This window comes from Anopheles gambiae, chromosome 3 (genome assembly GCF_943734735.2).
Source record: "Anopheles gambiae chromosome 3, idAnoGambNW_F1_1, whole genome shotgun sequence".
NCBI lineage: Eukaryota > Metazoa > Arthropoda > Insecta > Diptera > Culicidae > Anopheles > Anopheles gambiae.
The window spans coordinates 89,864,543-89,882,105 of record NC_064602.1 but is presented as its reverse complement, the minus strand read 5'-3'; the positions used below and the strand labels follow the sequence as shown (position 1 = coordinate 89,882,105).

At 42.4% G+C, this 17,563-nt stretch overlaps 3 protein-coding genes across 4 annotated transcripts in view; 2 read left to right on the top strand and 1 right to left on the bottom strand.

Moving 5' to 3' along the window:
• Positions 1 to 524: 524 nt before the first annotated feature.
• LOC133393011 (uncharacterized) overlaps positions 525 to 17,563 on the bottom strand; it is a 29,583-nt gene continuing 12,544 nt past the window's right edge. The window contains exons 2-3 of the mRNA XM_061655844.1: positions 2,200 to 2,362; positions 525 to 2,119 (exon numbers count right to left, since the gene is read on the bottom strand). Coding sequence (XP_061511828.1) covers positions 692 to 2,119; positions 2,200 to 2,247 — 1,476 coding nt within the window. The 5' untranslated portion in view covers positions 2,248 to 2,362 and the 3' untranslated portion in view covers positions 525 to 691. The remainder of the gene's footprint in view (positions 2,120 to 2,199; positions 2,363 to 17,563) is intronic.
• Positions 4,962 to 7,390, top strand: LOC133393010 (uncharacterized). The gene is made up of 2 exons (XM_061655843.1): positions 4,962 to 5,732; positions 5,822 to 7,390. The coding sequence occupies exons 1-2, from the start codon at positions 5,664 to 5,666 to the stop codon at positions 7,253 to 7,255; spliced, it is 1,503 nt and encodes a 500-aa protein (XP_061511827.1). The 5' UTR covers positions 4,962 to 5,663; the 3' UTR covers positions 7,256 to 7,390.
• Positions 9,810 to 17,563, top strand: part of LOC1280916 (unconventional myosin IC) — a 28,713-nt gene continuing 20,959 nt past the window's right edge. The window contains exons 1-2 of one of the 2 annotated variants that reach the window (XM_061655840.1): positions 9,810 to 10,006; positions 11,196 to 11,482. The gene's annotated coding sequence lies outside the window, so the exon portion shown is untranslated. The remainder of the gene's footprint in view (positions 10,007 to 11,195; positions 11,483 to 17,563) is intronic. The other variant, XM_061655841.1, reaches the window with a different exon arrangement.

Genomic DNA, 17,563 nt, shown 5'->3' with positions numbered 1-17,563 from the left:
AATGTCAAAATTCGTCGTACTGGGCGAAAGGGCGCAAATCCCATGTAAACAAAACAATGGTGTAAATGCATGCGGAGAGCCGTTTTTCAACTCATGCGGCCGAGCTGAGTGAATATTTCACTTGCCGAATGCTAAAAAGATTTATAATATACCTAATAACAGAGTTTTCCTCGTGTGGAAAGTCAGGCAATTAAGAAGCAAAACTGGTTGGTGCGTTTTTTGTTCGTCCATAACGGGAGAAAGATAATAAAAATTGTAAATAATAATTTTATGTAACTATTACAACGCTAAATCATTTCTTCGCCGACATATGGAGCTTCGACCTTTTAGGAACAACTTCCGGATCATATATACGCTGCTACCGAGTTTCTACCCAAAGATCTGGAAAACCATTCTGGAAAGCCAGAGGCTCAACTGAAAATGAATAGCAAATTACGTCAAAGACGCGGTAGATTTAATTTGAAGACTTCAAAATCACAAACGGAGCGGCACCGGACGCCAAGACACGATGGTAGGTCAAAGTATTAACATTAAATTGAAAATTGCTATATTTTTCGTGTTTTTAACACCATCATAGTTCAACAAATCTTTCTATTTCAAATTCACATAATTTGTCATTAAGAAATAATTATCTAGCGTAACCTCAGTATTTCACGTTACCTCCGTAATCCAGATGACGCGATCCCGCCAACTAACATTCAAAGCTGTCTTTAATTCCACGCTCTTCCACAATTTTCTGACCCGCTCTAATCCACCGAATGTCGCGCACTAGTTTCGCAAGCACCTCGTTGTTGTAGTACCGCTCGTACACCTTCTTACTGCAGCGATAAATAATAAGCCGCTCTAGCTGGGGCAAGGCTGGCAACGTTTTGAGGGTCCGTAGGTGAACAATGTTCTCCAGCACGAGCGTCTCCAGCCAATGCATCTGCGGCAGCTGGGCCAGTAGTTCTCGCGCTACGCGGGTGGTATGCACATCGATCCACAGGAAGCGCAGGTGGGCAAAAGTGCCACTGAGTGCGCGACAGATGGGCGCATCTATAACCGGTCCCGGTTTGATCTTCAGCCAGCTGATCGATCGCACGGAGGTGAGCGATGGCCAATCGATGGCCATACAACCGAGCAGAAGCTTCTCCAGCTTGGGCAGCTTAACGGACGCGAACGATAGTGGGTTACCGTTGAGGATCTTCCATATGCCAAACTGTCTCAGGTTGGGCAGGTTGGACAGGTAGTGCAATGCGTTTGGATCATCCATCTGCAAGTTGCCTATGGTGAATTCTTCGAGCTGCACGCACGACTCGCAGATAACTTGCAGCGTCTCCTGCGTTAAGGTGTGCCCGTACAGATATAGCCTTGTCACATTGGACAGCTGCCGGTAGAATCGCAAGATGGAGGAGCGTGTTGTCAAGTTGAACTTCAAATCATTCACTATTGAGAGTTCGGTCAGCTGATCGATCTTCCAGTAGCATTCATGCCCAGTAAAATCTACATCTCGCTGCAACTTTCCACCGATGATGCTCTCCACGTGCAGCGATTCCGCAACATCCAGCTTCCACAAGTTGGCGCAATCAACCACGTACGGCGTAATGCCTTTGATCACCAGCTTCTGCAGCGTAGGGTTTACCAGATGCATCGTGTAGCATTCCGTAGTGTGTGGTGTTCTTACGTTGAACGCTATGTACAGCTCTTGGAGATTTTCCATCTTTTGCACCGCACGCGATATATCGCTAGCATGCATCACCGGATCATTGCCCATGTCAAGCTTCAGGACGGTCAGTTGCTGCAGCAGGTGCGGTTTGAACAATCTGTTCAGAATTTTTAACTTGTAGATGACCGTGGCTAGCTCCAGATGGAAGTCGATATGAACCGTACGGTAGACACGTTGCGTTTGCTCCAGCATTATGACCGCTACTTTCATTTTCTCTTCGCAAAGCAAATATTTCTCCATTCGCCGATCTTCGTAATTCATAAAAGCGTCCACGTCTAGGGTTATCTTTTCATCGATGCGCAGCACAAACCGGCGCGAACAGTACTGGAAAAAGAGACGCTCCCATCGATGGCATGTGAGAGACAGCGATTTAAGCGACTCTAGATCCAGACGGTCGAATATCATCTCTACAATCTGCGGAATGGACAGTATCGGTGAGCTCTCATGCTGACATCGCCGATGCGAGAGTGATTTACCAGCAGCACATTACTTACCTCAATTGGAAGCCCATCCAACGGGCAGTACGATAAAGATGTATCCATTTCACTAATTTAAACGGTGTTAAGGCGAGTTGGGCTTCGGAATAGTAAGAAAAATGGCTTAAGATGCTTGCTCACAACGCCATCGGCCGCTACACCTTGAAATACTGCGGAAAGTCTTCAGTTCGAGAAAAAAAACACGAAGCTGTCAAAATGTGTTAAAATGTTTAGCACGTATATTTCATTACTTGAAAGAATTGGGAGGCGTAGCTTTTCCCTTCGCTACCCAAGCAACAAATATAGAAAGACTTCGTTTAGCAGACGGCAAACGACTCATGCATTCTAAAAATAGCGAAAAAGCTGGTGGCGCTCTCTGTTGGTGGGATACCCCAACCAGTTGAGCTTCATCGCTTGAAGGAGAGCTTTCTCATTTCCTCTGTACTGTTGTATGGTTTCGCATTGAAGTTATGCATCGCTAGAACTAGAACGGCGATACGATTGTTTAAATACTAAACTCCAACAGAAACCACCAGCACTGAAGCAAGTGAGATTTGAGTAATGGTCGTTGGTATTGATACCCGTGTATCTGACCACACGACCATTCATATAGATTTTTGCTCAGAAAGTTAGAAGGCTATATAGGTCATGATAAATTGAAACTTGTCGAAACACATTGCAAGAAAAGGATAGCAATATAACAATCAGTTTTAATACGCCATCTATTGATCAAACCAATGAAGCTGTGGAGCTTTCATTTTTTTTCTATGGATATTCAATTTTCCAGTCGTTTAAGCTTAATCTGTGGCGCTTGGGAACACATTGCAAGAAAAGGATAGCAATATAACAATCAGTTTTAATACGCCATCTATTGATCAAACCAATGAAGCTGTGAAGCTTTCATTTTTTTCTATGGATAGGGTAACTGTACCAGTTTTCGGCAGTGTACCTATTTTCGGCAGGGTAGCTAAAAACGTGAAATTCTGCACAAATGCGGTAAAAAATTTCACAAAATACAATTTTGTAGTGAAAGTGTAATTATTTGATATTCAGATACGAAGTTTCACACCATTTCATTACGTATTTTTCAAAATATCAAATAAATTGTGCTTTTTTTCGGCAGCTTTGCTGTCAGCCAATGGTTCGGCAGGTTTTGTGATTAAGAGAATCAGAACAGTAAAACAATGAAAAAGTGGTGTATATTAAATATTTTATGCTGATTTAATTTATTCTAACTTGTTCGGAATTTTAAAATCACGATAAACAAGTTATTTTTCACTTTAAATGCTGCCGAAAATAGGTACACAGTAAATGTTCATTTTTGACAGCTCAATGTTGTGGGCTCCTGCCGAAACTCGGAACAATAACACACCTTGGATTTGGCTGAATATTTCTTTAAAAATTGATCAGAACACTACAATGCGTATATCGACACATAATATGACCTTTCTTGTGCCAAATATCACCAATTTTACGACAAACAATGCACTAACTTAAGAGAAAAATAAATATTTGTAAGCCAATTCGCACCGTACGCTATAACCATCAAACTGTCAATGGCTGCTCTGTTTAAACGTCGCATCAAAATGGCTGTCAAAACAGGCCAAAATAAGCAACATAAAATTATTAATTAAAGTGCTTTTTAACATCAGTACAGGCGGTCCCCGAGATACACGGTACCTCTTATACGCGGATTCGGAGATACGCGGTTTTCAAAATTTGACAATTCTTTGAGCAAATTGTACTGATTTGACACATCAATTTTAAATTTCCAAATAATTTCCGTTTTGATCGAATGTTAAAAACTATTTCAAATGGTTTAAAACTGTTATATTCAGTAAGAATCATATCAACTAATTCATAAAGTAACTATAACCTCCCCCTACTTGCAAAATTACACGAACATTACTGATATTTTAGCTGGAAACCACGAGATTCGACTTACGCGGAAATTCGAGATACGCTGTATTTTGTGGCCGTTTTCGGTCCCCATTAACCGTGTATCTCGGGGACCGCCTGTATTAGGAAAGTACAGGCGGTCCCCGAGATACACGGTACCTCTTATACGCGGATTCGGAGATACACGGTTTTCTAAATTTGACAGTTCTTTGAGAAAATTGTACTGTTTTGACACATCAATTGTAAATTGCCAAATAATTTCCGTTTCGATCCAATGTTAAAAACTTTTTAAAAATGTTTAAAACTGTTATATTCAGTCAGGATCATATCAAATAATTCATAAAATGACTAAAACCGCCCCCTACTTGCAAAATTACACGAAAATTTGTGATATTTTAGCTGGAAATCACGAGATTCGACTTACGCGGATATTCGAGATACGCGGTATTTTGCGGCCGTTTTCGGTCCCCATTAACCGTGTATCTCGGGGACCGCCTGTAAGAGTGTAAAATTGCTTTAAACCTTTTTTTGTGCATATTTACATTGATAATAACATGTTCTGACCCGTATTCGCGCTGCTGAAAATAGGAACAAACTGCCGAAAATAGGAGCAAAAGCAATGTTTGCATTTTTACGAATATCTATTAAAAAGAGCTTTGAACCGGCAAATAAAAAATAGTGTGACATATTATGATAGTTTATCAACCAGAATAACATCACCCAAGCGCCACAGATTAAGCTTAAACGACTGGAAAATTGAATATCCATAGTAAAAAAATGAAAGCTCCACAGCTTCATTGCTTTGATCAATAGATGGCGTATTACAACTCATCATTATATTGCTATCCTTTTCTTGCAATGTGTTTCGACAACTTTTATCTAATCATGACCTATATAGCCTTCTAACTTGCCGAGCAAAAATCTATATCAATGGTCGTGTGGTCAGATACGTGGGTATCAACACCAACGACCATTATTCGAATCTCACTTGCTTCAGTACTGGTGGTTTCTGTTGGAGTTAAGTATTTAAACAAGCGTATCGCCGTTCTAGTTCTAGCGATGCATAACTTCAATGCGAAACCATACAACAGTACAGAGGAAATGAGAAAACTCTCCTCCAAGCGAATGAAGCTCAACTGGTTGGGGTATCCCACCAACAGAGTGCGCCACCATCTTTTTCGCTATTTTTAGAATGCATGAGTCGTTTGCCGTCTGCTAAACGAAGTCTTTCTATATTCCGTTTAGGTAGAGAACTTGAGTCGTTTAGAAGCCGTTTAGTGGTCGTTTAGTGGATTTGTGGCACTTGGGCACTTTCATGAAAAATAATAATGATGTTTATTTGTGCTTGGGCAGTGGACAAAGCAAGCCCGAAACCGCTCATAGCGAAGAAAAGACACTCTGGCTCTGTTGTTGCAAGTGAAAGATACCCTGTAAACAGCGCAACATTTTGACAGCTGTTTATTTAAAATCAAACAATCACACGGAGCACCGCGTAAAGTATTTCAGGAAATCCAGCCGATACGGCATAGTGAAATAATTATCAGCTCTACTCAACATTCTATTCAACTAAGTCGTTCCTTAGGATGAACCTTGAAACACGTAAAACTGATTCGCCTACTTTCAAATGCCTTATCGAAAGGCTACCACCAGAGGTAGGCAGCTGGTGCCAGTGTTTAAGCCAATTCATCAAACCCATTCTTCTCGTGTAATGGTGATTTCACCACTTCACTTCTATTCGTAGATTATGTACAATATCTTCGACTATCTGGACCATGAATCACGAAAATCGGCATCCCTCGCATGTCGTCGTTGGGAGCAAATCTACTCAAACTATTGCACCAAACGATTCGCGCTGTGCAATTACGAGACCTTGCGTTTTGGTCTGCACTTCTTTACAAGTCGTGTATGTAAAGACGCGGCCAGTATGTTGAAGCACACTCAACGGCCGTATCACAAAGTGCATCTTCATTTGTTTTTCGGTGCTAATGCCTTGATGCCCGTAGACGATGAAGTTGCCACAGTACTTAGTGAGTTGTTCAAGCCGCGCTGGTTGCAGCAGTTGGTCGTACTGAAGCTCGGAATGCGTGTGTATCCGGAGAAATTTACCGTAGAGCTATCGGATGCGGTGGCAAAGATGGACCATCTGCAAGAGCTGGACCTTAGCTTGATGAGATGCACCAAAGACTGGCCACTGTTCAGCCAGTTGAAACTGAAGAACGCCACACTGGATAAGTTGAAGGTCCATGGCGTTTGGTCCGGTGTAATTGATTGTCCTAATCTGCGGTCGCTGGAGTTGGAGTTTCCGTTGCATAACGAATACAAGCAATATTTACTGCATCAAGGAGAAGAACCTTGCTGGAGTATGAAGCAGCTACAAGAGCTCTGCATTCGTGGTGGTCTCTCGTTCCGTGAACAAGAGAACAAGGTTGTAGACCTGTCTACGGGCATGGAACAGTTTTGTAAGCTGATGCCTCAAATTAAAAGGTTATACTTTGATGACTTTATTGTATCGGAGAGGCTGCTGCGCATTATCTGCGAGTCGTTTGTCCACCTGGAAAGCCTGATGCTTCACATCTTGAAAATGGACGACCCGAACGCGTTGCGCCATCTAGAGAAACTGCCCAATCTGCGTGACTTTGGTATTTGGGACATCGCTGGGAGCCACGCAATGTCGTTTGCTTCCGTCTGTTTGCCCAAGCTTGAAAAGCTGTTACTAGGCTGGTTGAAGTACGACTACGAGAGGATGCCTAAACTTCATCCGATGGGAAAGACTAGCTTCAGATGGAGGTTGATTAGGTCATCACCAGTGATTGACGATATTGATAAAAGTTTGAAGCATTTGCGGTTCTTATGGGTTGATTTACATCTTATTAATGATCATCTCTTGACTAAATTCTCCCAGATCTCAACGCTGGAAACGCTTGTCCTAGAGAACGTTGACCAGAAGGAAAGTGTACTGGCTGTGCCATTCTTGAAGCAGCTTAAGCGATTAGTATTGTATTGTTGTGAAGATTTCGATCCCTCTACGATCAAGGGAGTTTTTGCAAAACGAGTGCCAAACGTAAAATCAATTAAAGTTATTTTCAAAACTCCGTCGTATGGCAAGCTGTGTATGGATTACAGTAATGAAGCAGTACAAAAGGTCAATTATTTTCCATCGCCCATGATAGAGTAAAGCTCAAAGCAAGTGCCTTTTTATTGAAATTGTGCATGTGATAAACTACCACTTGGTAATGCGAAATGAAGAATTTTAGAACTAAGAATGAAAGAATTAAAAAAAGAAAATACAGAAAAATTAGTTTATACTGTTTTCGATGATTCATTCGTATTTACGGAAACAGCGTGTATCACATCTGTGGGGTCAACTCTCTTTTGTAACATTGTTCATCTAAGCTCCATTGAACATCCCAGGTGTAGTGGCTAGTTGATTGATATGTTGTACTCAGTGTTTGTTCCGACTTTTCGATCTGTTCAAATAGATATAGTTTGTACCGATCTGAATCGTTCAATCCACACCTATGCGTATATCTAAGCTGCGAGTATTTCGATACTGTATTGTCCGGTATGCGCCGTTACTGCGTTCGTTCTTCTGTTCGCAGTCTGCGTCGGACGAGCTTGATCTCGTGTTGTACTGTGGAGTCTTTGCTTGGTGCAATAACAGAACGATGCAGGTTTGTTTAGAAAATCGTATCTGCTTGCAGGATATTTACGGCGCAACCCATTCCCGGTGGCATTCGTGGCACGTAACAAAGATGCAGAAGAAAAAAAAATCGCCACGCATGACAACCGTCCGTTGATGTCATTCGTTCGGTAAAAGCAAACTCCAAGTGCTATACTTTTGCTTTTTTCCACACAGTTTTAAACATTTTACTACAATCAAAGATAATATTTCAACAGAATTTTATGCGTACTCGATCGGTATGTTGTTTTTAGAAGAAAAAAATACATATTTTTCCGCTTTATACCGATACAGTCTGTATGTATTTTTCTCCTGTTTGTGGCAGGAAAATTAGCATCCTAACCGCTCCTACTAACTCACTGGCAATCGGCGAGAGCATGCAGTCTAGCGCAATAGATGATCATGGTCGGCATGGCAACGGTACCATGCTCGCGCGAGCGTACCAGATGGTTCGTGTTATGCTCTTGCCTCACTATGGTGCAAAGCGATGGGAAGCGGAGAATTGATTTAAAATGATAAAAATAAAGTAAATTCAAACTTCAATGACTAGCTTTTTAATCCCATTATGTGCAAGCACATGAAACATAATCAAATAGGTAATCTTTACGATTGAGTATGCTTACTATAAAGTGGAAATGCTTTGCGTAGAGCAATGAAGCAGATACTTAAAGATGAATGAAGAATGTCTGTTATCCCGATACTCTATAAAATATAATTTATAGGATAATTTGCCGATTATTGCTCACTTAAGGGAACAGCCAAGGTATTTCATATGTTTGAGATGGATAAAACAAGAATAGTTGTGTTATCTGTGTGTTTAGTATACATCATTATTGTTTAAAAAAATAGTTTGTATGTTCTATTTTTGGGATAGAAATGATAAAAAATGTCAAAAAAAAACTACTGATTTTTAACTCTAGTTAAAATTCCATTGTTGCACGCGTACAAAAACTCCAAATTCTATTATTGCACACTTTATATCCAATTACATTACATGTAGTGCAATACGAAACTCTCTTTAATTATTCCATTATCCAGTCTATTCCCGAGTTACGCGGTTCTCGACTTATGCGGATTCGAAGATACGCCCGGGTTTTCCAAATTTTACAGATCCTACCAGTACGATTTGCTTCAAGTTCTGTATAAATTGCATTTATGCCAATAAATTGAAACCGCTCAAAACTCAGAAATGTCAGAAGCAGAAATAGAAGAAATCAGAAATAGCAAAAAATAGTAAAAAAAGAGCCCTGAAATGGATTTTTTTTCTATCGAAAAGTGTTTAGGATAGTATGAAACGCTGTTACATTACAAGTTTGTCCTTGGTTCAAGCCGGAATTCCACTACATAGTAAGTGGTGGAATTCCACACATTTGGCGAATATTTGGATAAAGAACAATTTATACGGGTTGTGTAACAATTGACCAATTTTCTCATTTCTTTTGTTAGGAAAGAAAACTAACCGGAATCTTATTAGTTGAGAAACGTATCGACCTTTTCTAATTGGACAAAAAAGAAGGCTAACCACATACTGAGTTTTTCTGCGCTGGTTTTTAAATACATTTTAAATAAGAAAAAATAGAGTGATAACAAGTTAATCAATTATCAATTTACCTATTTGATTTTGTTTGACATATATTTTGCATTAAAAAAAAGTTGTAGCAGAAAACTTATGCTTTATCCACCTTCGATGCTATGCTTTATCCGAGGTCCCTCCTTCACGTGGAATTCCTTAACATTTTGGAAAATGCATTTTATGCTATTAAATAAAATTTAAATATAATTGAAGAATTAGCATGAAACTACTAAAAATCGCCTCTCTCTCCCTCTTTCTTTCTCTCCCAAAAATGCAGATGCAATTTCTCTCTCACTCTCTTGTTTTCTCTCTCTCTCCCTCTCTCTTTTTGTGCGATCCAAGAGAAAAGCATTCTGCCCCACCGAAACCACAAAACCTCACTCACTGACCCCGGGAACACCGCGAGCATCATCGCGCGAACTCCAACCGAACCACGATCGGGCTCTCGCCGCTCAGTATTTCCCAGCCAGCGGTGCAGCAAGCATACGTTCCGCCGTCGGTGGTGAACGCTGAAACGTGCGTCTCGTTTGCGTGTCTTTTGTGGAAAAGGAAGTGCGTGCTGGTAGAGGATGGTGGCCGGTTTTGTTGTCGGTTGAACATTCTAGTTGTATTTTTTGGTTTTTTTTGGAAGTGTCTGTGTTGTGAATTAATAAAAAAAAAGTCATTTAAAATAGGTAATGCAACATAAAGTGTCTAATATTTTTGATTAAAAACAAAATGAAGCTTTAACCGTTCAATCGTATGCTCCCTGTGCCTGATGGAATGCCCCCCGTACCGGGTGTGTGTGTGTGTGTGCGCACGTTGTATGTGCTGCGTTCCGAAATTAACGGTTTGCGTTTTCGCGTGGAGGAGCTGCGCATTTCCCGGATCGGCACACACGCGGGGGTATGATAAAACCCTCTCGCTGCTTCCTCCCTTCGCGAAAATGGACAGCCAAAGCAAAAGGAAAATAGTACAAACCTGCCAAGGTGCAGTGGACGGAGTGTGTGTGTGATTGTATGTACTTTGGTTGGTTTCGTGGTGCTTCGATTTCGTGTGTGGCGATTTATTCGAAGGTAAAATTGGATCGAACTTTTTTTTGTACATTTTTGCTGCGCTCATCGCGCTTGTACGCGCTGTGTCACTCCGAAGGCGGAATTTGTTTGTGCCATCACACACAATCGCTTGTACATTCCATGCCGGTGGAAGGAATTTCTCTTGAGGAAAGGAATTTTCCCTAATCGTTGCGATTGGGCAGCACGAAACACGATTAACGACGATAAGGCTTCGATTTGGTCGCGTTTTGTTGTTGAGTAATTGAAGACACTTCAATGTCGGAATTACCCGAGCTACTTGGTAGGCATGACTTATCCCTAAACCTACTTGCCCTTCAAGCAAATGCTTAAAAATCTGTTTAACCTCTGGCCTTGAGCGATCGACCAACCATCCACACCTCATCAATCGTAATCCGTGACCCGAAGCGTGCCCGCACAGAGTTGGGACACATTTTTTCTGGTCAATTTACGCGCTCTCAAGTAATGGGCAAGTTCGTAGGTAATCCCTGCTCCGGTCGGTTGTTTGGATGCACCTGAAATGGAACACAACAACTACACCGGGATTTTCGTGAATGAATACAGAAGTTCCACTGAACCGGCCGACCGAAAATATGGCTTCGAAGAATCAGCGACCACCTAGAACGATCCAAGTAACCGCCGACTCCCCAGAATAGCCTCTGAGCGGTACACATTCAGAAAGAAACACTTCCCAGTTGTTCGTTGCCGTGGTGTGCGTGTGTTTGGTGGGCATGATGGCGAGCGGAAGAAAGAAGACCTATCCGGCTTCCTTTTTTTATGATTTTGCTTTTCCCTGCCCCATTTCCGACAGGAAGCGAAAGAGGTGTGAGTGAGTGAGTGCGTGAAATTGCGAATGGAAGTGTGAAAATAGTAATAGCGTGTGTATTTGTGGGTGTACGTGTGTACATAAAAGTTTGGGTTTGAGTTTGTCCGGCAAGCTACTAAGGTTCCTGAGTGTTTTTTGTTGTTGTTTCTGGCAGGAATTAAAGTGTCAAGCTCCTAGTGTGTGTCTGGGTGTTATTCACGCTTACGCGCTACTTGGATGTGTAGTGAACGGGAAGGACCCGGTGCCTGGACATTGCTCTTCGACTAACAACGGTAAGTAAATTAGGCCTGCTGCGATGATTACGTGATTGGCGGGACAAGTTCCTTGCGTGGTATCAGAATTATATATTTGATCTTCAAAATCCTTATCAAGAAACTTTTTCAATTTTTCTCTACATCATATGCTCCAAAAGCTCATCTTTCATTTTTTGGGATGACTCCCCAACATTGTATACACCTGTGAATTGGATTCGTTCCCACCACCTGTAACCTATACTGATGCCTCAAAGCTCGCCGGGGAATGCTTTGAAGAATGCCAACAACACACACACAAAACTCCAATACCGTACCGTTTTCTTTATCCCCCCCATCAGTACAGGCTGGGACCGGGTAAACCGTTTCTCCAAGCAGGCGGCGGCGGTGTGTGCAATCGGTCATTTCCCGGTTTGCTTGCGGCCTTCGGGTATTTCTGGTGCTCCACAGTGCACCAGAAACTGTAGTTTCGGTGAGCGGTTCTCCCGTTCCATGAACCGAACAGCACGGGGCATCCCAACCATCCCGATACACACGTAGTACATCGTCAGATATCGGATCAAATAGTGGCCCGTGTGTAAGCGCGGTTCAACCTTTTGGCTTGATGTTTGGCAAAAGAATGCGAACCGAAAGGGGTAGAGCAGCTACACTAATGGAGGGGTTTTTTTTTGTGTGTGTGGAGGAAATGGCAAAAAGATGCGCTTCTACATCTTTTCTGCTTTGCACGCGGTTGTTGCGCGATCGAAGGTGAATTTTCCCTCTATGTTTTCTTCTTAGCACACGGTTTGCCCGTGTTGATCGCTAACGCTTTACGTCATAAAATTTGGGAATGGGTTGCAAAACGGGGCAAGATGGTGTCCCGTAGGGGGCTGGCATTACTACAGGATACACTTAAACATACAGGGTTTCTCTAGCCAGCTCAACACCGTAAGCGAACAATTAAATCCCGTAAAATGCATTTCAACAATAACAATGGAAACTCGAATGATATGTCATTTGTTGCTTTCTATACGTTCGATAAACATTTGACAATGTTGAATTGGGATTTTACGAATTGGAAATGAAGCTTTCAGTGTTGAGTTGGCTAGATAAACCCTGTAAAGACATATTGAACATTGTGTAGGTTTAACTTAAATAGCGTGTTTAAAAGACAAACAAAAACGGTTTAAAAGATGATTATATCCTTTAAATGAAATACAAAACAAAATTTAAAGGCAACATTAGTAAATATTTGACCAAGGATAATTCAAGGGAATTTAATTAATAGACTTATGTAATAAAATAAATGAGAATCAATTGAAAACTAATTGAAATAATAAGCTATCTCTTAGAAATAATAGTGAAAGAGTATTAGTTAATGCGTATTCAAAGGGGTACAATATCATGTGATGAACTTAAAATATTTGGCTTGGCTTTCGGCATATTTTGAATATTTCAATTATAATGTAAAGAATAAACTATAAATGTCATTTTGACCTACTTTTTGATGTTTTGACTAAAAATAAAGCACCAGTTTTGGTTATTTCTCAATTTTTCTTGTGACTAATCTTACACTAAATTTAATCAAAATATTAGTTTTCTAGTTTCGTTGTCATTGTTGTGGCTCTCTGACACTTTTGCTGAAAGAATATGATATAATCCTACATTATAGTAACTACTTTAACCTTCATGTTTTGAATCAAAACCTTACCATGACCACTGTGCCCCAGAATGCCCCACAGCAAACGTTTGCACCCGCCGGGACTACATGCTGCACCCTTTTCGGTGGTTCAATTTTCGGCATTTCCTTCTCACAGCAGCACAACACAACCACTTTTTAGCTTCAGAGAAGGGGATACCGTTGTTGTTGTTTCTCCTTCTCGCTTCTCGAAGTTGTTCTACGTTGAGTGCGATTCTTTTGATAAAGCTCATCAGCAAACACACGCGCAAACAACACGAGGGAACTATTCTTGCAGAGGGCCACAATCACTTCAGCTGCATGTGGATGGAAGAAGAAGATGCGTGCTACGCAACCGAACTAATTGTGGGTCTATGGCCCAAACGCTGCTACCGGGCGGGCGGGACTATGAGGCGCCAAAAGCAACGGCAACGGTGATGATGATGATGATGATGACGATCAAGGTGGATCAGAAGATGACCAACAGCGCGTGTAAACTCAGTCAACAGGCGCCTTGTGTTCCCACTGCTAATTGAAAAGCTCTTTACATGGGTTGTTGTGGATCAAGATTGCAAAATCTTGAAGAATGCAAATGCGGGGAAATGTCTCCAGTTGTTTCCACGAGTGTCTAACACTAATTGTAGTGGGCAATCGTGTTTTGCGCTCAAGCACACGACAAACACACACTCAGCAAAGGGATCGAAAGATCCCGCGCAGTGTGCGAGAAATTTGCACAGACAAGCCGCTGTATCACATTATGCTCTCTTCGAACCTCTCCCGTATGTACGGCTGGCAGAGAAGTTCGCCTTATGCTCCTATGCTTTGACCACAGACCCTTTTCCTTTACGAGCGAAACCTGTTTTTGTGTGTCTGCGTACCGCGGGACGTAACAATGTACGCTGGGAGGCGTATTGGTGCCTCCAGAAGTGCACCTACCACATAAACGTGTTTTGCTGCTCTTTGAAGAACCATCGCGAATATTTCTTTTTTTTTTGCGAACTCTGTTCCCCTCAGTACCTCTGTACCCTTTCGGAAGAGGAGAAAAGGGATACTGGGCTCTTCTGGCCCCGGATCGTGAAGGAAATTTGTCTGTACGTGTGTGTGTGTGTGTGTGTGTGTGTGAGTCTGTTAGTAGAGTAGAGTAATTGTTGTGCGTCGGTTTTGACCGAAAGATGTAGCGAATGCTGCTAAGACAGTAGCCGAAGCCCAAGCCCGACCGATTCGTAGCAGATGATCGGACTCTCGTACGGCTATTACGTACCCGGCACCAGTTGGCACCCTGCCGGAGGAGCTGCAGGGCGAGGAAGCTGCTAGCCACTGCCCTGATGCAGATGTCGTTTTGTGGAGAGGTTCGGGATCGGAATCGAGGTGCTTTCTGGTTTTGCGCCTCTAATTGTGTTACCGGTGTGTATGTGTGCGTGTGCCTGTAAAAACGTTTGCGTAACGTATCAGTCAGGTTGGTGTTAGGCGAGTCTGTTACTCCCAGAAGGGGGTTCATGCAGCTATTTGTAGCTCTCCTGACAAGACAAATTGTGCTCTTATTATATGAGTTTTATCGACGGTGGCTGGAGCAGTGTGCGGTGGTCTAGTGGATAGAAGCGCTGGCTTTTGCAGGGGCGGACAAGTCCTATTCCCATTCAGACTTCTGAGTTGCTTCATCTGAGCTTTGACATTCAAGTAATTCCTGTCATCTTGTGTGTTGTAATACCAGTGTATTTGCAGTTCATTTAACCAAAAAGAATAAGGAGAAGTTCTACTGTGTATCTGCTGTGAACGATTTTCAATGTTGTGTGATGACTCCAATATATATAAATCATCTCGATGGTTTCTAATTGCTTTAATCTTTCAGCTTTTAAAGTAGCTTTTAGCGTGTGGTGCAGTCTTCTTAATCTTAATCTTAATTGAACCCCTAAAATGCGCTTCATTATTTGTGCGATCTAAAGTAAATCGTGCTTAATCGAATCTTCGACTTGAAAAAGAGCATCCCAGCATCCCGCAGCAAAGCCTCCCCGGGAGAGCCTCTTCATTTATCAGCTTCGATCTGGTGATGGTGATGGTGGCGGCTAGATCGAATCTACCGTTTGTGTGCTCAGATTACATTCCAAATTTAATTGAAGCTTTTTCTAACGCCTGTTGTGTGTACCTGCGTACCTTTGGTGGTGTGATGGGAATGTGAAGCCAAAAATCGGGAAAGAAAAAGAGTAGAGAGAACAATGTGTAGGAGCCATGTGTGGTGTAAAACGGGGCAATGGGAATACGTTTGCGATGGAATGTGGTGCAAATTGGGCAACGATCAATCGGCACACAGCAGAGCAGCGCAGCTGTTTTGTGTGTGTTCGGGACAAAAGCTTACGTAATCCATTTTGGGAATAAGTCACTGAAAGGAGTGAGAAGCCGAGCTTCGAAACGAAATCGGTCACAACAACGTGAAGTTACCTCGGATGCTTTTAATAACGTGTCTAATCTCCCTCGCTCACACTCGTCTTGCAAGACAATTAATCTAGGGCTTCTAGGGCCACTATTGAAAACGTCTTGGATAAGTCGTCCCACCTTGTCTGTGGCCTACATTGAGACATATACAAATGACCCACCTTTTGGACTGAAAAAAAAACAACGAAGTTGCCGCCCTGCTACAAAATCTGCCCTAAAAGCATAAATGAACGCCTAACGCGGTGGGGGTATAAGTCACCGAGAGACAGCAAATGTTGTATTCCTCCCATAGCGTCGCGCCGTACTATTTCCGTCCATAATGCCCTTAGCAAAGCAGTTATTTGATATGACTGCAACTCTCCCCTGTTCCCTGTTCCCTGTTCCCTGTTGGAGTAAAGTGCGTTTCGGTGTATTTTTGTTATCCTCCACATTGACACAGACCGATTGAAATGAACGATAAAACGGAACCAACTACAAAAAACCGGTAGGAAACAGTCGTGTTTGTTTCGGAACTGGTTGGAAGAATTAAGCCGCTGATTTCGAGCACTTTTCGATCGCATCTTCCGAAAGTGAAATGGGGCTGATCACCACCCCCCGGGGGTGGGCACGAGATGTACTGATCTTCACCCCGTGAGTGGATTGCAATAATAAAAATCGAAAGCACGCGCGCCCGATGTGCGATTATAAACGCATCAAATCGTTTGCATATTAAATAAAAAAAAATGGATTTCTTACTGCCCGACGACGTCATGCTGTGCGCGCGGACTGTGGTGCGAGAAAGATGATCTTCCGCCGCAGAGGTTTCGTTTCTTTTCAAGGTTTCCAGGTCTTTTTTTTTTGTTCGAAAGCAGAAAAATAAACGGTAGAAACGGTGGTCTTGAAATCTGGCGTGTGACGCTTGTTTTGTTGCTTTGTTGGACCACCGTTCAAGAACGTACGAATAGGCTTGCAGATCATGCACTTCTTGCTGCGTCTACTTCAACTCGATCTTTCGGCTCGTGGCTGGTAGGTGTACCCCCACGAAAAGGCCAACCAAATCATCCATTTGCGAAGGCCATCTTTGAAGATGTGCACTGTAGAGTGGTTGCGTTGTTTGGGATTTATCCACGCTTGCGGAGTGTACAATTTCGTCTCGTTTGGTCATGAGTCATTCACGTGCGTGTATTTTACATTATTGCCATTCAACTTGTACGCTCATTGCCTCGATTCGTTTTCTGAGACCAAGGTTTTTGCGCCTGTTGGGTCTGCTTGGTTGTGCCTTAAGAAGAGAGAGATGCATTTTGCAAATCGAGCCATTTTTTTATTGGATTTCGCATGTGTCTATGCTGAAAGACGCCTTTTTTTAACGCTCAAGGAGATACGAAGATGCCAAGTTTTACTCTCAAAAATGATACATTTTTACAAATTTCTGTTTGGGAATTTGTTCTCCAGGCGTTTTAAACATGGTTGGACTGAGCAAAGATAGCAAAATTTTAGGTTCTAAAGCAAAGCTCCAATCTTCATCCAAGGCTTTGTCCGTTTGGCTCCGTTCCAATCAAGGGTTTTATGGATTTCCTTCACTTGCCTGCGGGTTCTACAATCATCTCCATCATCATCATCATCGTCCACGGTTGATGACGGTGACAGCAAAACTGCCAAGGCACCGCAACTCGCACCATTTATTGCCGTTGGACAGCATCGTTGACCGACCTTGAGTCTTTCCTCCCTGACCGCTAATGGCGGAAGTTGAGTTTGCCAATCGGCGTCACACCGAATGCCATTTAATATGTACACGACGCTGGCGCTATTCCCGGTGCCATAAACACTGCCGGAGAATCTTTACGCGATGACCACGAGAAAAAGATTAATTTCTTTTCAACCCTTCTTCTTGATTCGCACACGGTGGGTCGTGTTTGAAGGCTGAGAAACTGTACAAGAGTTTTGTGCAAAAATGAAAAAGGGTGCGCCAGCTTGGAGCCGGCTGCGTTGGTTACTGCAACTTCCAGCAGCGAGTACCGAAATGGCCATCGGGGAGT

Coding starts and splice junctions, on each gene's coding strand:
- LOC133393010 (XM_061655843.1), top strand. CDS start 5,664: ATGAACCTTGAAACACGTAAAACTGATTCGCCTACTTTCAAATGCCTT. Junction 5,733..5,821: donor TCGAAAGGCTACCACCAGAG/GTAGGCAGCTGG, acceptor TTCTATTCGTAG/ATTATGTACAATATCTTCGA.